Source organism: Panthera tigris, chromosome D4 (assembly GCF_018350195.1).
Source record: "Panthera tigris isolate Pti1 chromosome D4, P.tigris_Pti1_mat1.1, whole genome shotgun sequence".
NCBI classification, from domain to species: domain Eukaryota; kingdom Metazoa; phylum Chordata; class Mammalia; order Carnivora; family Felidae; genus Panthera; species Panthera tigris.
In genome coordinates, this window is record NC_056672.1 from 63,007,673 (window position 1) to 63,033,094 (window position 25,422).

Genomic DNA, 25,422 nt, shown 5'->3' on the forward strand with positions numbered 1-25,422 from the left:
CCAGAGGGGTCCCTCAGGACCAGCCAAGAGGATCCTTGGCTTCTCGAAGGATGGAAATCAAACTCTGAGCTAGCAGGGGGTGAGAGCAGAGTTTATGAGGATATAAAGAGAGCAGAAACAGATGGAGTATCTGCATAGGAGATACTAGCAAACTCAGAAAGGAAAGGAGTATGAATCTTGTCTTTGTTTGGGGTCTGGGGGTTTTACTGGGGATTATTTATGATCTGGTGTATGTGTCCTCTTGTGGTAGAGCCCTTCCCTAAGGGATGTGGTGGAGGCCTCCTCAGAACAAAGTAAGGCAACGTGGCCCGATCAACTCCTATACACATGTACATAGCTGTGACATGACTCTGTAACTTGGACTGTGTCCTATCAGACTATATGTCACCCCATATGGGAGACAAGTAGAAATTGCATAAAAGGCTATACCCCGCTGCGCTTGGGGCTCATTTTTTCAGGTAAGAACCCACTGAGCTCATGCTGGCATGACAAAGTTGCTTCCCGAACAGAAAAGCCTGTGTCCTGTCTCCCTGTGCGAGAATCTTGCTACACTCTCAGGCATCCAGGAACTGGTTAGAACAAGACAAGGTCCCAGGTGTTATTCCTTGGAGCTAGGGGGTCTTGGTGTTGAGATGTTTAGCTCTGGTGGTCTGGAATACGTATATCATAGCCTCTCCCAGTCATTCTCACTTGGTCCTTCCTTAGTAGTTATCTATACTAGAGAAATGCTTAACTCCTAGTCCCTTACAAGGAGTACATATGCTATTTGCATTACAAAGCATATGTAAAATGGGATGGGATGCAGGTCCTAACAAGAATAGAAGCAGAAAATAAGCAAAAAGCAGATTTTTATGGAGTCCTTCAGTTTCCTTATCTCAGGCCCCCAAACACAGTCCTTAGGCTTCTGCTTCACCTAGTAAAATCTGAATTCTATTGGAGCCAGTTACTCCTTTCCTGACCAGGCAAACTATTCTAATAACCCGAACCGCAAACGCTTGTTTACTTTCTCACTTCGTGCACAGGTAAGACCCCATGGGTACAGGGACCAAAGTCTTCATACTACTAGAAACCCAGCATGGACTAGGTTTGACCCTTTTTTCAAAGCTGCCTAAATTCCACTGGGTCTTTTTCCCTTCCTTCCTTCCTTCCTTATTTTTTTAAAGATACTGTAAGGATAGGGCTAACCTGTAGCCTTAAGAGATAACATCTTTGTTTTAACACTATAGGTTAAGAGATAACAGCCTTATCCTATCAATCAAGGGATGGATTAGCGCTTGATTGGATTGGGGCAAGGGCCTGTTTGAACTGTTTCCACCTGGGAACTATTTCTTTGTTCTGTTCCCAGGTGATAATAATACGATGTGGTCGCCTATAAAAACGCTGTACCACCCCCACCCCCCGCCCTCGGCTGTTCGAGACCGCACTCTGGTCAAGAGTGTCGCTCTGGTTTGCCTTGCCTCTCATTGCAATAAACTTTGTTGTGACTGTCACTGGTGCCCGTAGCATGCTGTTTCAGGAGTCCTGTGGATACAACATTTGGTGCATTGGCCAGGAAAGTTAAAGGTCTGAAAGAGGGCCCTTTCCTCGGATTGCTCCACTGACCCCTGGAAGGAGGCTCGGGATTGGGAGAGGTAAGGATTGGGGCGTGCCATTTGAATGACTCAAGAAGGGTCTGCTGGACACGGCTATAGACCCAGAGTCAGGGTTCCTACAGGGATGCCGGTGGATCCCATTTGGCTTGGTTTTTGTTAGAAAAGATCCTATTTTTATGTGGCTGCCGCGGCCCACTGGCCTCGAGATCTTGAACATGTGTTCTGTTCATGTCTTAATTATTTTCTTTCTGTTGATTGTGCATCCTACTTGGTTTTGCCTAATTGTTTTCTTTCTGTTGGTTGTGCATCCTACTTGGTTTTGCCTAATTGTTTTCTTTCTGTTGGTTGTGCATCCTACTTAGTTTTGCCTAATTGTTTTCTTTCTGTTGATTGTCTGGGCATCCTTCTTGGTTCTGCCTATCTTTGTCATGGGTCAAAATCAGAGTACCCCCACCTCTCAGAGTCTCATACTAGCCCATTTCCAGGACTATAGAGAGCTGCCTCAATTCTCAGCTTCCATGTCAAGAAGCCAGTCTTTCGAGCTCTCTGCGAGGTGGAATGGACCAGCTTTCAGGTTAAATGGCCTCCTTAGGGGTCCTTTGACCTTACTCTGGTACATAAGGTTCATGCTATTGTCTATTCTAGGCACAAAGATCAAATCCCATACATTGAGGCATGGAGAACCCTCACCGAAAACCCTCCAGATTGGCTAAAACCTTTCCTTCCCCCTCACCTCCCTAAAGCACAGGTTTTGCCGCTTAAAGGCCGTCCACCTGGTAAGAATATTGACGGGACTAAGCGGCCGCCCCCTTTACCATCTGCACCGGAGGAAGAAGAAGAAATTTGTAAATGGCCCTATAGTTCTTGCCCAGAGAATACGAGGCAAGCCCGAGTCGGGACACTCCCCTGAGCCTGTCTCACACCCAGTCAGGAACCTCCTTCCATCCCCCTCCTGCTACCTTACTCCTTCGGCCAGGGCCACCCCTGCAGTGTGATGTCCGACCCTTTATGATTTATGTATCCTTTTCTACTAGCGGCCTTTATAACTGGAAGCTTCAACCCCCCCCCCCGCCCCGTTCTCAGAAAAACCCCAAGCATTAATTTCTCTCCTTGAAACTATATTTGTGACCCATCAGCCAACTTGGGATGACTGCCAGCTCTTGCAGGCTCTCTTCACTACCGAGGAATGGGATAAGATCCGTCGTGAGGCCTGGAAATTGGTGATGGGGCCAAACGGGCATCCCACCGAGGATCCCGCCTTACTCAAGGAAGTCTTTCTTTCCTCACACCCTGAAGATTGGGATCCAAACACTCCTCACGGTAGGCGATCATTGACCCTATTTCGCCAGACTCTACTGAGAGGTCTCCGAGCGGCCGCCCGCCGGCCCACAAACAAGTCTAAGGTAACTGAAGTAGTTCAAGGGACCGAGGAGAGCTCCTCAGCCTTCTTAGAAAGGCTCATGGAAGTGTACCGTACCTTTACCCCTATTGATCCTGAGGCACCTGAAAATAGAAGGGCATTAAACCTGGCCTTTGTCTCACAGGCAGCCCCAGACATTCGGAAGAAATTGCAAAGATTAGATGGGTTTGAAGGGAAAAATTTATCTGAGTTAGTTGAAATAGCCCAAAAAGTTTTTAACAATAGGGATTCTCGGGAAGAGAGACAGACAAAAAAATTGACTAGGGTGGTAGCGGCCATCCTGGATGCCCGTGAGGGAAGGGGACCCCAAACACCCAAAGAATTCTGGTCTGGGAAAAAGAAAAAAGACACAGGGTTGGAGTGCCACTAGGAAGAAACTGATGTGCATATTGCAAGCAAGAGGGACACTGGAAAAAGGATTGCCCCAATAGCCCAGCGTAAAACTCAGCCACCCCAGGTGTCTGTAATGGAAGCTGATTCCGACTGGGGCCGTGGCTCGGTGGCCCCTTCTGAGCTGTTGGTTATTGTTAATATAGGGGACCAGCCTAAGACCTTCTTGGTGGACACAGGGGCAAACTTTTCCCTTCTAAAACAAGATCCTGGCCCCACCAGGCGAGGAGCAATCCTAGTGCAAGGAGCGACTGGGTACCAAACTTGTAAATGGACCACTGAAGGACAAGTAGATTTAGGCAGTAAAACTGTTACACATTCTTTCCCAATCATGCCTGAGTGCCCCTACCCTGGATTACTGGGTAGAGACCTATTATATAAACTAACTGCTTCTTTGAGATTCACTGAAGGGGGTATGCATGTTAAAGTTGGCCAGGATGGCCCAACAATAGTAATGGTGGCTGTGCCACTTGGGGAAGAGGGCCTATTTACCCCGGTGCCCAATGAAAACGTTCACACAGTCGATCCCCTGCATAAAAGTCTCCAGGCAGACTTTCCCCAGGTATGGGCCGAGATCAAGCCGCCTGGACTAGCGATTCATCAAGCCCTGATAATTGTGGAACTTAAGGCGAACGCACTTCCGGTAAGACTGAAACAATATCCTACCTCCCGGGAGGCTAGGCGGGGAATCGCTGTTCACATCAAGAGTTTGCACGACTCAGGCATTCTGACCCCATGCAAGTCGCCATGGAATACTTCCTTCTCCCTGTCTAACTCATCCGATTTTCGGCCAGTCCATGACCTGAGAGCAGTAAATTCCAGAGTAGTGGATATTCATCCCACTGTACCCAACCCGTATACTCTCCTTCGTCTGCTTCCCCCTTCTCAGGTGTATTATATACTCCTGGACTTAAAAGACTCCTTCTTTGCCATCCTGCTGGCCCCACAGAGCCAGCCACTGTTTGCATTTGAATGGACCAATCCTGAAGAGGGAAAAGCCGGACAGCTCACCTGGAGGCGACTTCCCCAGGGATTCAAAAACTCCCCTACACTTCTTAAGCCCTGCACCAGGATTTAGAACCATTTCGAATCTTCAAACTGCAGGTAACTCTGTTGCAGTATGTTGATGATATCTTGCTGGTGGCTCCCTCTAATTCAGAATGCCTGAGTGCCACCAAAGAACTCTTGAGTCTTCTGCAAGAACTGGGATACTGAGTATCAGCCAAAATGCAGATTTGTCGCACTGCGGTCACTCATTTAGGTTACAACATTAAAAAGGTAAGTGCTGGGGCACCTGGGTGGCTCAGTCGGTTAAGCGTCGGACTTCGGCTCAGGTCACGATCTCCCTGTCCGTGGTTCGAGCCCCGCGTCGGGCTCTGTGCTGACTGCTCAGAGCCTGGAGCCTGTTTCAGATTCTGTGTCTCCCTCTCTCTCTGACCCTCCCCCGTTCATGCTCTGTCTCTCTCTGTCTCAAAAATAAATAAATGTTAAAAAAAAAAAAAGGTAAGTGCGATCTTGGTGACTCTATTTCTCATACTAAAACTTGTAAACAATTTTGCGAGTTCCTGGGGGCAGCAGGCTACTGCAGACTATGGATACCTGGCTTTGCTGAACTGGCAGCCCCTTTGTATGCCACTCTCAAGGGGTCTCTGGAGCCCCTCACATGGGGGGAGACTCAAACTAAAGCCTTCCAAGCTTTACAAGAGGCTCTCATGACCCCACCGGCCTTGGCCTTGCCAGATCCCACTAAGCCATTCCATTTGTTTGTAGCCAAGAAAGGGCGGGTAGCCAAGGGAGTTCTGACTCAGTGCCTGGGACCTTGGCGCCGACCAGTGGCCTATTTATCCAAAAAGCTAGACCCAGTTGCCTCTGGGTGGCCCACGTGCGTTCGACAGATTGCTGCCACCGTGCTACTAGTCAAAGATGAAGATAAACTAACCCTGGGACAGACGTTGTCTGTTACGGGGCCCCATGAAGTGGAGGCCTTACTGCGGGCTCCCCCAGAACGGTGGCTATCAAATGCTCGGATTACCCAGTATCAGGCATTGCTGCTTGACCAGCCCCGGATACATTTTTGTGCCCCCGCAGCCTTAAACCCAGCTACTTTGCTGCCCGAAGGACTAGGTCCCCCTCTACATTCTTGCCCAGAGACCTTAGCGACAGTTTCATCCCTCTGCTCCGATCTCACGGACGTTCCCCTACAAGATCCTGATATCAACATGTTTTCAGACGGCAGTAGTTTTGGGTTTCAAGGGCAAAGGCATGCCGGTGCTGCAGTTACCACGACCGCGAGGTTCTATGGCAACAGACCCTTCCCCTGGGAACCTCAGCCCAGCTCGCAGGGCTCATCGTGCTAACTAAAGCCCTGAAACTTGGGTAAAAACAAGTCAGTTAATGACTTTGCAACTGTGCATGTACACGGTCCATCTATCAAGAGCGCGGCCTCCTCACAGTGGAGGGCAAGGACATCAAAAATAAAGCCGAAATTCTACACCTTCTAACAGCCGTCTGGGAACCTGCGAGACTCCTGATCATTCAGGAAGTAGGATACCGGGACGAAAGTGGGTTCAGGATCCTGAAGGTAAGATAATCTTACCTGTTGTACTTGGGCGACGCATGGTGTGTCTTCTCTACCAAGAGACTCATCTGGGAAAAACAAAGATGGCAGAATTGGTGCAGAAAAAGTTCAGGGTGCAAGGGCTGGGAAAAGAGATTGAGAAGACGGTTGAAAGATGTGTAAGTTGCGCCCAAGTAAATCAGGGTGCAGATAAGGTTTCAGAAGCTAAAAGAGATAGAGGAACTGAGCCAGGCTGGTTTTGGGAAGTAGATTTTACTGAAATCAAACCAGGGAAATATAGAGACAAATATCTGCTCGTTTTTGTGGACACCTTTTCTGGGTGGGTTGAGGCGTTCTCCACTAAATCAGAGACGGCTCAGGTGACAGTTAAAAAATTATTAAATGAACTAATTCCTAGATTTAGGCTGCCTCTGAGCATAGGATTGGACAATGGCCTGGCCTTCAGGGTACAGGTATCGCAGGGTCTAGCCAGAGCATTGGGAATAAGTTGGAAATTACATTGTGCGTTATAGACCCCAGAGCTTGGGTCAAGTCGAAAGGATGAATCAGACTCTAAAGGAGACCTTAACCAAATTGTCCCTTGAGACTGGCGAAAATTGGCAAAATGTTCTGCCTTTTGTGAGCGCGTTGTACTCCATTTCTCAAGGGATTGTCCCCTTACGAAATCTTATTTGGCAGACCTCCACCTATCTTGCTGAGGCTAGGGGACGACATAAAGGAACAGCTAGAACAGGACCACTTGTTGGCTTCACTCCTGGCCCTGCATCTTGTACAAAAGGAAATAACCAAGGCCTTGAAAGAAGCCTTTGCCCATCCTCCTGTACTTCCCCACCTTTTCAACCAGGAGACTTAGTTTGGGTCAAGAGGCACGAACCTAAAACCCTGGAGCCGCGCTGGAAAGGACCACACACCGTGATCCTGACTACACCAATGGCTGTGAAGATAGATGGTCCGAACCTGGATTCATCACTTTCAGGTTAAGAAAAACTGCAAGGAGGTGGAAACACCCAGGACTGATACGGGACCAGAGAACGAACAGTGATGGAAGGTCAAAAAGCACCCAGAGGATCCTTTAAAGATAAGACTGATGCAGGAATAATTGCCTGGGTTTGTATAAAAACTTGGGAGACTGTGCAGAACTGCACCCCTTGTCTTATTGGCCATGCCTGTGACACTGTCACAGGGAAGGTGGTAACATCTAAAGCCTCGAGTACTATGCTTTGTCTCTTGTTCGACCTGTGTGACCTGGTAGAAGAAGAATGGGGGCTGCAAACCTGGGCAAGAGCTCTCAGGAACATTGGGGAGAACAATTGTGGATGAGGAAATAGGGCACTAGAGCGAAATTGGGCTAAGATGCAGATAGAAAAAATGTGAACGAGAGGGTCAATACCACGGTGCCAAATGGGGTTGTGAGATGCTAGCCCCCTGGTTAACAGGACGGGACCTTGACACCCTAATTACTCTCCTTAGAACCCCGAACCCCCAATGTGCGGCCCAAGGAAAATGTAACCCAACACCAGCTCATCTATTTTCTCATCATTCTGAGATACTGGGCACACTTGGGGCCTCCGAATGTATGATGTCATTGTACCCTCGGGGTTCACGACCAATTTTAACCCTAGGGGGACCTCCAAGGGCAGGGTTGGTGCATAGTGTCTCATGCCAACAATTCCGGAGCAATTCGAGACACTGAGTTTAGTAAGGAACAATCTTAGAGCCAGGGAACATGCCAGGGAAGCCAGCAATAATTAGTATCACTCTTGGTCTGCCTGGCTCACATCGCTGCTCACCACCATAGCTGGGTCACTGCTATTGTTACTTCTCAGTGCATGGGCCGATAGTTACCGTACTAACCAGTTGATAGGTTATGTCAAGAGGTGAGTTGGTGAAATAAAAATTATGATTAGGTCCAACTATGTTGGCTTAGTTCCTAATGATGAATCAAGGGATTGATTCACGGACAAGAAAAGGGAAATGTAAGGGTAGGGCTAACCTGTAGCCTTAAGAGATAACATCTTTGTCTTAACACTGTAGGTTAAGAAATAACAGCCTTATCCTACCAAGTGATGGATTAGCACTTGATTGGATTGGGGCAAGGGCCTGTTTGAACTGTTTCCACCTGGGAATTATTCCTTTGTTCTGTTCCCAGGTGATAATAATACGATGTGGTTGGCTATAAAAACAATGTACCCTGGCTGTTGGAGACTGCACTCTGGTCAAGAGTGTTGGTCCTGATCGATCGGTTTGCCTTGCCTCTCCTTGCAATAAACTGAATGTCGCTGGTGCCTGTAGCATTCTGTTTCAGGAGTCGTGTGGATGCAACAGATACAGTAATCGTTCTTGATCTCTGGACCCCTATCTGATGTCATTGGGTAGTTCATAGTTGTGTGAGGCATACAGCTTTTTATTGACAAGTTAGATTGATTACTTTTCCATCATTAAAAAGATAGGCATTTAGTTTAATTGAACGCGAAATAGTTTGTTATTGAATAAAAAAAAAATCAATGTCTAATTAGCTTAAACTAGACTAATGTTGAGATCAGAAACTACTTACTGATTTTGTGTTTATCTTTTCTCTGGTCAATGTCTTGTTCCAAAGAAGCAAAAAAGCAGTAGCTGTCAACCCTGTTGCACCTCAGAATCATGGAGGTGGAAGAGGGATAGAGGAACGCTTTAAAAATTGCCCAATGCAGGCCCTAACCTAGAGGGACCAAAGTCCCAAGTAATTCTAATGTGTAGGGAGGGCTGTCTATAATGCCCTGTAAGAAAAACTACAAGCCCCGAAACTCATCAAATAGTTTGGATTTTCTACAGAACGGTTTACTTCTGCATTAATAGGCGCCGAGTAACATTTTCCTGAAGTGCCTGACGCTAATGCTTTCGCGGGGAGATTGACGGGACCGTCAGCCAATCGGCAGTCTGAACGAGTCTCGACGGTGCCAGTAAGAGGCAACAGAGCAACGCACTTTTTTTTTTTTTTTTTCAGTAGAAACACTAGATCGTAGTAATAGAGGCCAACAAGCCGAAAAAGTCAGGGACACTCTCGCCAGCGACAGCGCGGAGGGCCGGGGACTGGGGAGAGTGGTGTACACCCGGAGGTCCCAGCCGCTTCGTGTTGCTACAGACGCTATTCTTACTTCCGGGCGCTCGGCGCCCTCGCGGTGCGTCACTTCCGCCCGGCCGGGTCGAAGCGACATCCTCTTTTCTTTCCCTTCTTCCTTTACCTGGCCCCGCCCCCCGGAAGCTTGTATGGGTCCTCGCCTGCGGGTCAGGGGTGAGAAGCGGTGCTGCAGAACGGACCCTGGTGAATAACTTCCCTGAGTTCCACTCCCCGGTGGCGCGAGTTGGAAGAACCTAGGTGAGATCTCGGCTAACGGCGCTGCGGGACTGTGCAGGTCTTTGGGAATCTCCGCCGTCTCTGGCTCTGGGGTTTCCCTCTCCTGGGCCTGCAATTGGGTGCGCGGGAGGCTGGGGTCCTTGTCTTGCTCCTTAGTCTCCTCTCTATCTAGGTGAGGTCCGACTCAGGTTACTGCCACCGATACCCTTTCTCCTGGAGTTTGAATTGGAAGCAGAGTAGTGTGTACTCTTGGTGATGGCAGGGCTGCTTTCTAAAGTAGCGAAGTGTCTTAGCGTTCATTTCTCCTCCGTTGAGCTCTGAAACCCTTGGAAGCAGTTTAGGTAGACAGAATATTTGTTCGCCTCCACTGTACATATGAGGAAACTGAAGCTCTTGGAGAATTCCTTGAGGGCAACGCAAGGCTCCCTAAGAGGTAGAATTGTGATTCACATTCAGATCTAGGTTCTGTAGGGTTGCACAAAATCACGAGGAGAACATTTGGGAATAGGGGAGAAACTATAAAAAAGAGAGCTAGTATTTGAGTGAGTTCTTCGTGTCAGACATTATGGTAAGTTCTCTCTAGACTTATTAATGCCTTGTAAGAGGCACGGTAATTCCTGGTTTAGGAAATTGGGTCTCAGAGATGATACATGACTTATTCAATATTAATGATTTAGCAGATATTTCCCAAGTGTCTTTCAGCTCTGTGATTTTTTTTTTCCAGCACAATAGAATTAGTTCCTGTCCTGATCAAACTATTTTTCTGATTCTGGCATTTCAGGAAGTGAAATTTCTGGCATTTTCCCCAGTCTCTTCATCCTTTGCCCATTGTCTTATTTGTTAGTATTCTGTTTAGAAAGAGGTAGTTGTGTAAATTCAGCCCTGACTCTTACTCTACAATTTACTTTTTTCTTTCCAAGAGGAGTTTGGGGATTGTATTGCTTGGTATGAAATGAATGGATTTAGGTTTAAAAAGGCTGGCTGGAAAATTGCTAGGTTTTACATTATAGATAGTCTCTTTATTGTTATTCTTTTTGTATATCTTACCTAAGTTTCTGTTGGTTTGTTTGTTTTCCCCCTCTCCAGGAAAACTGCTGTCATCTGGTGTCAAGATGTCCGGAATTGGAAATAAAAGAGCAGCTGGAGAGCCTGGCACATCCATGCCTCCGGAGAAGAAGACAGCTGTTGAAGATTCAGGGACCACAGTGGAGACAATTAAGCTCGGGGGTGTCTCTTCAACGGTATGTGGAAACAGGGCTTTGAGAGTGTGCTTCTTTTTTCTGAGTTGCAACCTGAAAGTAAGAATTTATGGAAGCCTTCTGAAAGGCTTTTTATGGAAGAGAAAACTTATGGAAGATAGATTTATGGAAGAGAAATTTATTGGAAAAGAGGGAAATAAAAGAGCCAGAAGTAGGTGACGTGATGTGGTGGTGAGTTCTGAAAAGAGATATATTAACATTTGATGTTTATTTTCAGAGGTGTGCTTCTAGTCTCTGGAGAGTGTGGTGCTTGATACAAACTGATTATATGCATTTATCAGTGGGAAAACTGTACATTCATTCTTCATTCACTGAAAAGTTCGGTGCTAGTTACTAAGAGGCAGTGTAGCAAAATCACTGAAGGGTGGTGAAGGATAGGACTCTGAGGCCAGACTACCTGGAATTGACTCAGCTTCACCACTTCCTAGCTGCATGGCCTTTTGTTATCCTCCCTGTGCCTCTTCTCCATGTCTGTAAATGTAATTCTAGTGCACACCTATTGGGTTGTTGAGAGGATAAAATGAAAGAGTCTCTGTTAAGAGTTAAAACGTTACCTCTACTTTAGTAAGTACTCTATATATGAGCTATTAATAATTATTGAGCTAGATATTATGAATATAACGGTGAATAAAGTAAGACACTGTCCTTGCTCTTAGGGAGTTGACCGTTTCATTAGATTGTTATACATCAGAAGCTTATAGTAATGTTATATGTCCATTAGACATCAGAAGCTCACTATAATAGGTTTGGATCTAGATCAGGAGTCTGTTCCGGAACTCAGCGATGGGGGTATGGTGTTAAAATGCTTTGCATTTGCATAGCTTATAAAACACATCTCTTACTTTTTTGAATTCAGGCTCAGGATAGAGAGAATAATGGGAACGTTCAGAGTAAATTGTTGATGAAGTGTCATTTCTGAGTCTGTCAGCGATTCAGGTACTCCATACTGCTGCCAAGAGGTGATTTTGTCTAAGCACTGTCTCACATCATGCATCCCAAGGACATTTGTTAATTCAATAAATATAAGTATTTGTTGTGCATCCGTGATTTGCCAGACACTACGCGTTACCCTGAGGACAGCTGTCGGACTTCAGTTTGTAAAGTGGCACAGACAAGAGAACAGTGTTCTAGTATCAGTGGGATATGTGCTGTTCATAGGGATAAATAGCCACATGCTCTAAGGGAAGCAGAGAGGATACATCCTAGTTTGGACTTTATCCACAAGGCATTGAGGAGTCATTGGAAGGTCTTAAGTGGGAGAGTAACATGCTCTGACTTAGCTTGGAGAACAGATTGTAGAGGAGCAAGGGCTAGAAGCTCAGTTAGCAGAATTGTTCCCTTGTTGCTTCTCCCTTTTCTTCCCATTTCATCTCTCTAAGTGTGGGGAACTGGGGCTTGTCTCCACTGATTCCTGCCCCAGTTGGTTGAAGGTTGCCCTTAAAGGCAATAACTCTTCCTCTGCACTTCAAGGTTGCTGTAGTGAGCCAGCTGAGATTGTGTGGAACAAAAAATGAAGACTCTAGGTGTGCTTTAAGTCGGAACACTGGTGGTGCTAATGGAGCTGTCCACCAAGGCTGTGCTGAAGTCTGGCAGGCTGACAGGACAGGACATGAGACACAAAAGTGTCCACTATAGAAGGCTGTTGCAGTCATTTTGCTGAGGGATCATGGTGCCTTGGGTCACTGTAGTGTAGAGGTAGTGTTGACAGGATTTACTGATGGATTGGATGAAGTTTATGAGATCCCAGAATTTTGGAAGTACAGACTGTTCACATACTGAGCTAGGAAGTAGTATGAGAGGAGCATAGTTTTTGGGAGGCTGCGGAGGATGAATTAGGAGTTTGATTTTGGACATGCAAGTTTGGGATACTTCATAGACCTCTGAGTGGGTAGGTGGTTGGATACAGTCATCTGTAGTCTAGGGAGAGGTCTGGGCTAAAGCATTTGGGAGTCATCATTTTGTAGGAGGTATGTATGTATGTATTTATTTTCATGTTTATGTATTTTTGAGAGAGAGAGAGAGACAACATAAGTGGGGAAGGGGCAGAGAGAGAGAGGGAGACACAGAATCCAAAGCAGGCCCCAGACTCCGAGCTGTCAGTACAGAGCCTGATGCGGGGCTCAAACTCACAAGTCATGAGATCATGACCTGAGCCGAAATCAGATGCTTAAGTGACTGAGCCACCCAGGCACCCCATGTAGGAGGTATTTAAATCCGTGAGACTGGAGGCTCTAGGCTCTGAAAGCAGAGCCCTGGAACACTGATATTTTCAGGTCAGGGAGATGAGAAGAGACTAACCAAAGAGACAGAAAATGAAGTAGGAGGAGAACAAGAGAGTGAGGGCCCAGAAGCCAAATGAAGAAAAGTATTTCAGGAAGGAGTTACTCAGGTGCTGCTGATGGCTTGAGTAAGGGGAGCACTGGGTAAAGGGAGGACTGAGTCATTAGGTTTAGCAGTAGAAGGTTCTCAGGAGCCTCAGTGAGAATCTTGTTTGTGGAGTGATGGTGCTAGAAGCCTGAATGCAGTGAGCTTAAGAGAATAGGAGAGGAAGGAGAGGAATTAAGGAAAAGGGGACAGAGCCAATGATTTGCAGGAGTATTGATGTAAAGCAAGACAAAGAAATGGGGCATTAGCTAGAAGGAAATGTGGGATTGAGGGAAGCTTGTTTTGATTTTAAAATAGGAGCTATTAGAGCATGTTGATTGAAATGATTTGGTAGAGCGGATTAAGCTGATGGGGTAGCAGAGGAGACTGTTGCTGGTGCGATTTCCACCAATAGGGGAAAGAGCATGTGATATAATGCACAACAGGAGGGCTGGCCTTAACTAGGAGCAGGGGCAGTTGATCCGTAGCAACAAAGAGGAAGGCAGAGAGTTCAGATGTAGGTAGGTTGGTAGCTGCAGTTGTGGGAGATAGATGTGGACATTCTCTTCTGATTGCTTCTATTTTTTTTTCAGTGAAATCAGAAGCGCCTCATCTGAGAGTGAGGATGGGGGAGGAAGTGTTGAAGGTTTGAAGAGACAGGAGAAGGTATGAAGTAGTCATCTTGAAGAGGGAACGGACTAGAAAGATAGAGTATTGTTGCTGGGCAGCACGGAGGACTTACTTGACTCTGTGATCATGAGTTTAAAGTCAGCCCAGGCAGCATGGTGCTTTATGTCTTCTATTCATGTTCAGCTGCATGGATGTAGGCCTGGAGTAGTGGAGAGTTGGATGTTACCAGGGGTGGGGTTTTTCCTAGGCAAGGGTGAGGAAGGAGAAGGTTATGGGAGACATGATATTAACTGATTGTGGAATTTAATGCCAATAAAGAAGGGAGTGAGGAAGTGAGAGGAGTGAAGGACAGGAAAGTTATGGGGCAATGGATTGTAGATCCTGGGGGAGGTGAAGAATTGTGGGAGTCAGGAAACTAGAGAGCATGAGCTGGAAAAGTAGGTGGTAATTGTGGAGAAATTGAGCTTACAGAGAGCATACACATACAGATCGGGCTAAGAATAAGAATAACTGGGAGTTTGGTGGCCAAGGGAGGTAGAAGACAAGATCATTGGAGGAGAGGAGGTCAGTGACTTGATTTGAGATACAGGAAGGATCATCTATATGGGAATTGGAAATCAGTGAGGACTATGATAGGAGTAACATTGGAGAGTGATAATAAGCTAGGTGCTAAATCTTCAGGAAACGTGGGGAAGTGACCTGGGCATTTCTAGACAAGTGCAGCAAGGCAGGGTGGCAGGTGGGGCAGACCAGTGGCACGAGCTGCAGAGCTAGGAGGTTTTAGGGAGGAAGGTGGGATAATGGGCTGAAAGTGGCAGTGGAGAGCAAAGGGGTACCTACCTGCCTCTAGGCCCAGAGTGGTACTGGAGAAACTACAGGGAAACAGTATTCTCATCCCGCTATCAGAGCAAGAAGGGGAAAGGAGTGCTCAGTGAAGAGATCGAGGATTTCATTTATTAATAGTATTAATGAACTGGTATAGTTGGGAAACTGTTGACTCTTTGGGCGTGTCAAGAATATTTTAATCAAAATACAAGAGAAAATAAAAGCAAAACAAGAAATTGGTGTTCTCATAAACAGTTCTTACTTTTTGAAATATTCATTAATTCCTAGGTAAGATAAAAATGTAATCCTCTCCAATCCTGTTTCTTTGCCTGGGGTCCTCCCCCACCCTCCACCACCCCCACCTCCAGACCCCAACTTGTCCTAGGGAAGGAGCTAGGGAGAGAAATTAAAGATCCTGAGAGGGGTGTGGAATTATTGACGGAGTTCTATTTTTGTGGAAACAGAAGAGAATGGGATCCTGAGCGCAAGTTGAGGTCAGGGTGTGGAAGATAGTGGAGATAAGGGACCAAGGAGGAAAACGGAGAGAATTTAAAATTCTGGGAGATCCAGATGAAAACTGGTATATGGGGATAAGGATAGGAGGTACCTGGAAAGATAGGGTTTTATTTGAGGAATTTAAGATTTCAGTTGTGGCACAGTTCCGGATAATGACAGAAGTCCAAGATGCGGCTTTTGAAATGGGTGGCTGAAGCACAGGGAGTGAGATAATCACCAGAGTTAAGGGATTCAGAATGCAGCCTGGATGCTGGAGGATTAGATGGTTGGTCCGCATGTTTACATGTCCGTGTGTGTATTGTCACTGGACATAGTGGCAGGGACTGGGACAGAGAACGACCCAGGTGCCAAGGTCTTGGATGAGTGAGGGGGCAGTGCTGAGGAGATAGATGGCAGTGTTGATCCGGGCAGAAGGTGATCTAGCTGGACAGTGGAGCCTCACAGTACTTTGTGGATATCCATGTGAAGAGAACAATGAGGTGGGTGAGGTCCAAGTTCTAGCATATTAGTGTCATTCTTCCCTCCCATCGTCATCATAGACTCCTTATTTCTTCTGTTCCTACTTCTTACCCAATTACTTGTTGTAAGATTTAAGAAATGAATAGCTTTGGTCAGAGGAAATATGACCTGGTAGAGTTTAATAGCTGGTTTGCCTAATTTCTTTGTGGAGACTAATAAGATTGGTTTCGTGGGGCAGGAGGAGCTAGACATTCGAACACTGCAAACCAAAAATCGCAAGCTGGCAGAGATGCTGGATCAACGGCAGGCCATTGAAGATGAACTCCGTGAGCACATTGAAAAACTGGAACGAAGACAGGCCACTGATGATGCCTCACTGCTGATTGTCAACCGGTACTGGAGTCAGGTAGCTACTTGTTTGTTTGCTCAGATTTTCTTTTGAGCATTTTAGTTCTCCTTTGCATTCTCTTCACTTCCAAAGTTGTGCTCTTCTGTTTTCTCATGACTGTACCTCCCCTTCTTCAGTTTGATGAAAACATCCGTATCATCCTTAAACGTTACGATCTGGAGCAAGGTTTGGGAGATCTCCTCACAGAAAGAAAAGCCCTTGTCGTGCCGGAACCAGAACCAGACTCCGATAGCAATCAGGAACGGAAAGATGACCGAGAGAGAGGCGAGTGTTTGTGGTGGATTCTACCACTACATGCTCTGGGGTTTTAAAGTAGATCTTGGCTTTCAGGCTTTCCATTTGAGGAAAAAAGGATGTTGATACTTGCACTTTTATAATGCTGACAGCTGCTTTTTTTCCCCCCTGTATCCTCAGGGGAAGGGCAAGAGCCAGCTTTCTCTTTCCTCGCTACCTTGGCCAGCAGTTCCAGTGAAGAAATGGAATCTCAGCTGCAGGAGCGTGTGGAGTCCTCCCGCCGAGCCGTGTCCCAGATTGTGACTGTCTATGATAAATTACAGGAAAAAGTAGAGCTCCTGTCGCGGAAGCTAAACAGCGGAGGTGAGGCAAGAATCACGAGACTGGGAACAGGGTGGGAGGAATAAGAGCTCAACTTTGCATGCTCCTTTGTAGTTTGCAAACTTATGTATTTAATTTTAATTAAATTCCTTGGAATCTAATCTCCAGTTTTACCAGTAATACCAGTAATGCCATTGCTGCAGCAAGTTAGTATTTTACAAGTGTTTCATATTTTGAGCCGTGTGATAGTCCTGTAAGAAGCTGAGGAAAGCTTCATTCTGATACTTTCTATTAATAAAATACTTAAGAGTAGTAGAATTAATTTGATTTTTTAAGGAGTAGCTCTGTTTCTGGCTATTGATTTATTACTGATAGTAATTTAGTTTAAATATTTTAAATATTGGTAATTTAAAAAATTTTTGTTTTAGATATTGAATTAAAAAATTTTTTTTAATGTTTATTTATTTTTGAGAGAGAGAGGGAAAGAGTCAGAGAGCAAATGGGGGAGAGGCAGAGAGAGAGGGAGACACAGAATCTGAAGCAGGCTCCAGGTTCCGATCTGTCAGCACAGAGTCTGATGTGGAGCTCGAAGGCATGAACTGTGAGATCATGACCTGAGCTGAAGTCGGATGCTTAACCAACTGAGTTACCCAGGCGCCCCTAGATAGTGAACTTTCACTTCAAAGAGTCAGTTTTAATACATTTTTTTGTTGTTTTTTTTCTGTTATCTCTAATATTTTCAAAAAGAGTTGGCTTAGGTTTTAGAGTTGTTGGATGATCTCTGTGTTTAAAAAGAAAAAAGAGAATATTATATGGTTGGAAAAGGGTCCATTTGAAATAATTATGTTACTAGTCAGTGTTAATGCAGAGACTTGTACAGTATAGTAAAGTATTTGTGTAGCTAGGTTGCATCTTAAGTGCCCTGATTTTACATTTTCAGTAATAATCTTGGTCTAGTTGTAATACCTTAATTTATCTGATTATTATTTTGCTTTATTTTATTTCCTTTTTTTAATGTTTATTTTTGAGAGAGAGACAGAGCATGCAAGTGGGGGAGGGGAAGAGAGAGAGTGAGAGGGAGAATCCCAAGCATATCCCACACTGACAGTGTGGAGCCCAACATGGGGCTCAAACCCATGAACCGTGAGATCATGACCTGAGCTGAAATTAAGAGCCTGATGCTTAACTGACTGAGACACCCAGGCACTTCTGATTCTCTATTATTAAGGTGTTTATTGTTTCATTTCTGAAAGTAATGTGTTGAATGTAGTGGATGCTGAGCGATTGGGCTGGCAAATAAGAATTTTATTACTTTGTAATTTTTAAGGACACTTGGGCTAAGTTATCAACAGAATTAAAAGAGGAGGCATGTAAAAGACTTGTGAAAATTTGGGAAAGGGTTTCTTTTACTTTCCCATAAGTCTGTATGTGTTATGTATTTTATTATTTGGGTAACAGTTTTAGAATACACAAATCAGAAATTATAGAAGTCCTCCTATCTCCCTTCTCAAAGGTAACCATTGTAAACAATGTGGTTCATGTCCTCCCAGACTTTTGTATTCATATATTCCATCTACTTTTGGGTTCCCAGCTAGACTTTGTCTCTTGGTGCAGTGCTTTGGCTTACTCTTCTTTGTTTCTCCAGTGTCTGTCTGGCACTGTATCTGGTAATAGTTACATACCTAATGTAAACTGAGCTGGGTGCTACTTTTTTCTCCCTTGGTTGTGGTTGAGTAGTTGGATGGTACGATTGAATCCTAATAATAGGCCACACCGGTAAACCATATATATATGCATGATGGTGCATACCATATGCGTGTTACATGCAGATAATATGCCATATGGAGAGCTTATGCCAGTGTTAAACTTGACTTTGAGAATGAATGTCAAGTAAAATAATTGCTGTATTTAAAAAGGAACTAAAATGAGTAGTATATTAAGCAGTACTTTAAAATTATTTTTGTTGGCATGCATTTTAAGGTAGAGTTTAAGTTAAAAAATAAAAACATTAATTGTAAGTGGGCTGCCTGGGTGGCTCAGTTGGTTAAGCATCCAACTCCTGGTTTTGGCTCAGGTCATGATCTCACAGTTCTTGAGTTTGAGTCTTGCATCGGGATTCACACTGGTGGTAGAGAGCCTGCTTAGGATTCTCTCTCTGCCCCTCCCTTGCCCATGCTCTGTCTCTCTCAAAATAAATTTTTAAAAAACATTAATTATAAATTACAAATTACTGAGCTATTTATAGTATAAAAAGTAATTGCCATTGATAAGCTGAACTTTCTAAGGATAAAGATCCATAAAGGATGAATTGTAGCATGAACTGTACCTTTTTGTCAGTTCATTTCTCCCCATGTTTATTTTATCCTTGATTCAAAGGAATTGCAATTGTCAGCTTGTTAATTCACTAAGTGTTTATCTAGCTCTTACTGTATTGTAGGCCTTGTTCTAAGTATGTTAGGATATTAAGAGGAGTAAATTTTAGCCTCTAGTTCTTCAGTTATGAATCAGTTCACTTTGAGAGCTTTTGGAGCATACTTTTTTTTTTTTTTTTTTTTTTGGCCCTGCCCATGGGTATTCTTATTTACTATGTGTGGGATGGATGGGCCCTAGTGAAGTATCTAATCTTTAAAGTTCCCAAAATCATTATGGGGTGCCTGGGTGGCTCAGTTGGTTAAGCGTCCGACTTCGGCTCAGGTCACGATCTCGCGGTCCGTGAGTTCGAGTCCCGTGTCGGGCTCTGGGCTGATGGCTCAGAGCCTGGAGCCTGCTTCCGATTCTGTGTCTCCCGCTCTCTCTGCCCCTCCCCCGTTCATGCTCTGTCTCTCTCTGTCTCAAAAATAAACGTTAAAAAACAAACAAACAAAAAAATTAAAGTTCCACAGGTGATTCTACAGGCAGTCTTGGTTGAAAACCACAAAAACCACCACATGACCAGCCTGTTCTGTATGGTGTTTCTGAGTGATGCCAAGGGGTAGGGAGTAGGAGAAAGCACAATTTTTCCTCCTGTTAACTGTCTCCAAACATGTTAATTGGTATAATAAGTTCTATAAATTTATCTACTTTCTTTGTAAATTGTAGTGTACCTTTTGGCTTTTGAGCTTTAGGAGTGCCCCTAGCATAGTATTCCAGAACATGATAAGTAATTCTAGGCTCTTATCTTTATTCTTCATGATTCTATAGGTACCCATCTGAACAAGGAAATTGCTACTTTCTGTCCCCCTTCTTACTCCCAACAGAGATGCTTCATGTTGGTGTTCACTAATAGGAATTTGTGATAGCCTTATGAGATAGAATTTTATGGCTGTTAAGTCTGACACTGATTACAGATCCCTCTATCTTGTCTACAATTCTAAAATGCAGTTTTTTAGTGATTGTGTCTTATCTGAATAGAGTTACAGAATCCCTCCATTTCTTCTCTCAATACATTTGACTTTACAGAAAGGATGGGAGTTAGGTGATCTTGGCTCTGTGTCATCCTCTACCGAAGCACAGCTTTGGCTCATTTCCTTAAGCAAGTCATCTAACCTCTGGGTTCTTAGTCATATAAAGATAATAAAAACCAGCCTACTTCTTAAAGGTTTTCGGGAAAATAAGGTGAGGGAGCATGTTCATATTTTGGTGGGATGCACAGTTTTAAAATTGGACACTATAGATGCTAAACTAAAGGGCAGTTCTTTTCCCTCAGATAATCTGATAGTGGAGGAAGCGGTGCAGGAGCTGAATTCCTTCCTTGCTCAAGAGAATATGAGGCTACAGGAATTGACAGACCTCCTTCAGGAGAAGCATCGCACCATGTCTCAGGAGGTACTTGACCAGAAAGGACAGATGGTAGTTTCTAGTGGCCTGTGGCACACATTGACTCGGAATTTTGAATGCTTCAAAGGTTCATCTGACTCTAGAAAGCCTATTTTTATATTGAAGAGCACGAAGGGCAGGCCAAAGCAACCAGTTCTGAGAAATCAAGAGGAAAGATTAAGGGGAGAAAACAATTGAATACTTCTCGATTGTGCCTCTGTTAAACAGATACTACAGTGTTCGTTTTTCTTTTCTTTTTTTTTCTTTTTTTAATATATGAAATTTATTGTCAAATTGGTTTCCATACAACACCCAGTGCTCATCCCAAAAGGTGCCCTCCTCAATACCCATCACCCACCCACCCCTCCCTCCCACCCCCCATCAACCCTCAGTTTGTTCTCAGTTTTTAAGTCTCTTATGCTTTGGCTCTCTCCCACTCTAACCTCTTTTTTTTTTTTTTTTTGTTCCTTCCCCTCCCCCATGGGTTTCTGTTAAGTTTCTCAGGATCCACATAAGAGTGAAACCATATGGTGTCTGTCTTTCTCTGTATGGCTTATTTCACTTAGCATCACACTCTCCAGTTCCATCCACGTTGCTACAAAAGGCCATATTTCATTCTTTCTCATTGCCACGTAGTATTCCATTGTGTATATAAACCACAATTTCTTTATCCATTCATCAGTTGATGGACGTTTAGGCTCTTTCCATAATTTGGCTATTGTTGAGAGTGCTGCTATAAACATTGGGGTACAAGTGCCCCTATGCATCAGTACTCCTGTATCCCTTGGATAAATTCCTAGCAGTGTACAGTGTTCGTTTTTAAGAAGAAATACCATCATATGAGGTTTTGTGAAACAATGCACCAAATTCCCAAATAACGAATTACCCCAAATAAAAAAGATCATGTGCAATGTTACTGAGGAATGGGTTGGTAGAAATTCATCTGAGAATGGACAGTACGAACTACTATATTGATGGTATCCTGGGAGCTTGAGAAATGTGGATTTTCCAGCCAAACTTGGGTACGCGTAGTGCCACGACCAAACTGTGTCAAGATTTGGGTATTTACTTATTTGTGTGTGCGTGTGCGTACACACACACACAGTGATTGAGGTAAAGTGATAATAGCCCTTAAAAGATTTTTCTGCCAGTCCTGATTATCATTTTGGTTTAGTTCAAAGGATATTCTGCTGAAATTTGACCTACTTTAGTTTGACCACCCAATTCTTTCGCTTATTGGTAGGTTAGTAGTTAACATCTCCCTAGTGACTAGCACTTAAGCACTTGATGAGTATTATCTCTGATGGTCAGACAACTCCTATCTTGCTCTTAAGGAACAAATTCAAGGAGGTTGGTAACTGTTCTGAGCACACAAAGTAATTGAACTGTGTGATTCGGATGTAGGTCTGTTTTACTTCAGAGCCCATGTTCTTTATTATGCCCTTGTTTTGTAAACTCCATTGCCAGGGTCCATGCTGGCTGCTTGTATGAGAATCGTCTGGGAAGTTTATCGATACGTGTAGATCCTCATCAGCCTTCAAAAGGGTTAGAGTATAGCAGTGCTTATAAATTAGATTGGAGTGTAGTGGAGAAATAGAATAACTTTCTGTCATGTTTAAAGTATAAACTAGGTACAACCAAAACGAGAAGGTCCACCTCTTCTGGCCCTTTACCAATCTCGTTTAGCATTACTAAGCTGGAGAGAGACAGTGCTTTGCTCAACTGAGCTGATGTCCACAGTGGCTCTTGTGGCTGGCTGCTATTACCTGCCAGTTGGGTGGGAGCCCACCTTAGGCTCTTCACTGGAACATCTGCATGTTGCCTCTCCCACGTGGCAGTTTCAGGGTAGTGGGTCTTCTTACATGCCAGCTGTCGTCTTCCAGAGAATGAATGTCCCAAGAACATAAAGCAGAACCTGCATGGCCTTTCAGATGTAGCCTCTGCATCATTTTCATTGGGTCACTAAAGTTGACCCAGATTCAGGGGGAGGAGACAGTGCCACCGCCTCTTGATGGGAGGAATATCAAAGATTTTGGGGGACATGTTTTTCAACCAGTACAAAGGTTATGTGTAGATTAACGCGAGCATGTGATAGCATTGTAATTAAAGTATTAAATAGCGTTAGCTGTGGGAATGCAAGCTGGTGCAGCCACTCTGGAAAACAGTATGAAGATTCCTCAAAAAACTAAAAATAGACCTACCCTATGACCCAGCAATTGCACTGCTAGGTATTTATCCAGGGGATACAGGTGTGCTCTTTCGAAGGGACACATGCACCCCCAATGTTTACAGCAGCACTATCAACAATAGCCAAAGTATGGAAAGAGCCCAAATGTCCATCGATGGGTGAATGGATAAAGATGTGTGTATATATATATATACAATACAGTATTGCTCAGCAATCAAAAAGAATGAAATCTTGCCATTTGCAACTACGTGGATGGAACTGGAGGGTATTATGCTAAGTGAAATTAGTGAGAGAAAGACAAATATCATATGACTTCACTCATATGAGAACTTAAAGAGACAAAACAGATGAACATAAGGGAAGGGAAGGGAAACAAAAATAATATAAAAACAGGGACGGGGACAAAGCATAAGAGACTCATAAATATGGAGAACAAACAGGGTTACTGGAGGGGTTGGGGAGGGGGGATGGGCTAAATGGGTAGGGGCATTAAGGAATCTACTCCTGAAATCATTGTTGCACTATACGCTAACTAATTTGGATGTAAATTAAAAAAATAAAATTAATAAAAATAGCATTAGCTGGTGCAAAGTGCCCAAATAAAGAAAAACAGGTTTTTGTATCTTTAGAGTGTCTGGTTCAAGATTTCCCTGAGGTCAGCTTAAAAAAAAGAATGGACATTTTCCTTTCATTCCCTTTGGTTTATCATTTGTGGGAATGTGGAAAGGGAAAGTTGGGAGCAAAGATAGCTGTCTTCTGAATATATATTTGAATTTTTATCTCTGAAAATATTTGGTAAAATCAAAGAAATTACTATTTGCTTCTTTAAAGATAACACATTTTCTGATGGTTTGTGGTCTATAGAAGGAACTGGTGCTTCTCAGAAGTAGAAAAATTGTTGCATCCCAAGTGGTCTTTCCCTTATGAGAGTGAGAGTTCTTAGAGACCTTTACAGTTTTCATGATTGTAACTGACCCGGAACGGTTAAAGGAATCTGTGATTTCATTTTTATACTCATGCATTGGAAAGAGGGTAAAGCATCCTCTATTTCAGTTTCGTCTATAATGATACATAAGCAGGGGTTAATTTTGTGAGATTTGGGATGTACAGTAGTGATGTAAGGCATTCCTTTCCTAACTTGGTCTTTTTTTGGCTTTATTTTTCTGAATGCCTGTCTTTGGGATGTAGTTCTCCAAGTTGCAGAGTAAAGTGGAGACAGCTGAGTCACGAGTTTCTGTCCTGGAGTCCATGATCGATGACCTGCAGTGGGATATTGACAAAATCCGAAAGAGGGAACAGCGACTCAACCGACACTTAGCAGAAGTCCTAGAACGGGCAAGTGCTCTTTCAGTCATAGTTTAGAGACTAGAATCATTTTTAAGGAGTCTACTGAGAAAGGACTGACTTCGGGGTACCTGGGTGGCTCAGTTGGCTAAGTGTCCGACTTCGGCTCAGGTCATGATCTCACATCTTGTGGGTCCGAGCCCCGCGTCGGGCTTTGTGCTGACAGCTCAGGTGCTGGAGCCTGCTTTGGCTTCTGTATCTCTGTCTCCCTCTGCCCCTCCCCTGCTTGTACTCTGTCTCTCTCAAAAATGAATGTTAAAAAAAAAAAAAAAAAAGGGGGGTTGATGGACTTGGGTAGTAATACCTGGGGATACAATGGACTCTTTTGAAAGTGCTTTGGTTATCAGACTAAAATCTTAGGGTCTCTCACTAAAGAATCTTTGTCCTTCCTATAGGTGAATTCGAAAGGTTATAAGGTCTATGGAGCGGGGAGCAGTCTCTATGGTGGCACAATCACTATCAATGCCCGGAAGGTAAAATCAGTGACTCACTCAGGTCACATTTCCTACCTAGTGTCAGGTGTTGTGCGAGGTACTTAGGGGTTTACAAGAGGCAATGGGGTTTTGCTAGAAGAATGGATCAGTGAAGGTGGAAGCTTAGGAATGGGAATGATTTAAAAATTCTTTCTTTTTTATGCTTATTTTGTGATTTTCCTCTTTTCTCCAGTTTGAGGAAATGAATGCAGAGCTTGAGGAGAACAAAGAGTTGGCTCAGAACCGTCACTGTGAGCTGGAGAAACTTCGGCAAGACTTCGAGGAGGTCACTACACAAAATGAAAAGCTGAAGGTAGGAGATGCGTCTCTGAAAGGCAGTACCATGAAACGTTTTGCTGATCAACTCACATATGTACTGGTGAGCTCTCATAATTTATGAGGGAAGAGAAAGATGTAAGTTTTGTTGGTGGGTCTACTTATTTACTTACTATTTGGACCCCCCACTCCTTGCTCTGCAAAGGATTTCAAGCAACTTCCAAAGATATATAAACTGAATCAAAGTGCTCTAACTTAGGAATTGTTGAGAAAAATGAGGAGTAGGGTAAACTAAGGTGATGATCCAAAATGGAGTTTACAAAATGGGGCTTGTATACAAGATATATGCAAGGAGCATGTACATACTATAGTAGGGTAGGCTGCTCACGTGTTACGAATTGCGAAATGTGGGTCACACGGTTTGCCTGTGCAATTTCTAGCCGCCAGAGCAGAGAAATGATCAGTGACCGATTCTGTTGGTTTTTGAACATGCCTGTTAAAATTTTCTCTTCCCGGGTTCTTGGGGAAAGAAAGTGAATTCTAAGAGTCTTCCTACCCCTCTTTCAGTCATAGCCACGTGTCTTTTACAATTTGACTTGTTTCTAGGTAAATATATGAATAAAGATGTTTGAAGTGAAAAAAACAGAAAAAAAACAACCTGACTTAAATTAATTGAAGTGTTTGGGTAATTCAAGCAAACCATTGCTTAAGAGAAGCCTAACTATTTTTGATACAATGTCAAACTATATCTCTCAGACTGTTAATAAAGAGAACAAGTTAATGACAGAAATTCTCAATTATGTGTTAAAAACAAACATCCTGGGTTTTCCGTGTCTCTACATCTGACAGATTTCAGAGAGCTCTTCTAGTGTCCTTGGGTGTAGGCTGACACACAGTGTAAAACACATATCAATTAAAACAATTCTTGGGTGGAGACTAGAGGTCCCTGGTGTTAACCTCCTGGACAGTTTAATTTGATGCAGATTTTACAGAACTAGAAGAGTGGAGATAT

At 44.0% G+C, this 25,422-nt stretch overlaps 1 protein-coding gene across 5 annotated transcripts in view; it reads left to right on the forward strand.

Annotated features, from left to right (window-relative positions):
* Positions 1-9,201: 9,201 nt before the first annotated feature.
* The window catches only part of RNF20 (ring finger protein 20), a 29,653-nt gene continuing 13,432 nt past the window's right edge, over positions 9,202-25,422 (forward strand). Inside the window, exons 1-10 of one of the 5 annotated variants that reach the window (XM_042964182.1) lie at positions 9,639-9,885; positions 10,404-10,558; positions 13,534-13,606; positions 15,609-15,776; positions 15,896-16,043; positions 16,194-16,376; positions 20,020-20,138; positions 23,506-23,652; positions 24,057-24,134; positions 24,328-24,447. In XM_042964182.1, the coding sequence (XP_042820116.1) occupies positions 9,883-9,885; positions 10,404-10,558; positions 13,534-13,606; positions 15,609-15,776; positions 15,896-16,043; positions 16,194-16,376; positions 20,020-20,138; positions 23,506-23,652; positions 24,057-24,134; positions 24,328-24,447 (1,194 nt within the window). In that variant the 5' untranslated portion in view covers positions 9,639-9,882. Of the gene's footprint in view, positions 9,339-9,361; positions 9,376-9,469; positions 9,490-9,638; positions 9,886-10,403; positions 10,559-13,533; positions 13,607-15,608; positions 15,777-15,895; positions 16,044-16,193; positions 16,377-20,019; positions 20,139-23,505; positions 23,653-24,056; positions 24,135-24,327; positions 24,448-25,422 lie in introns of those variants that run through there. The other 4 variants (XM_007089257.3, XM_042964186.1, XM_042964185.1 and 1 more) reach the window with 4 other exon arrangements.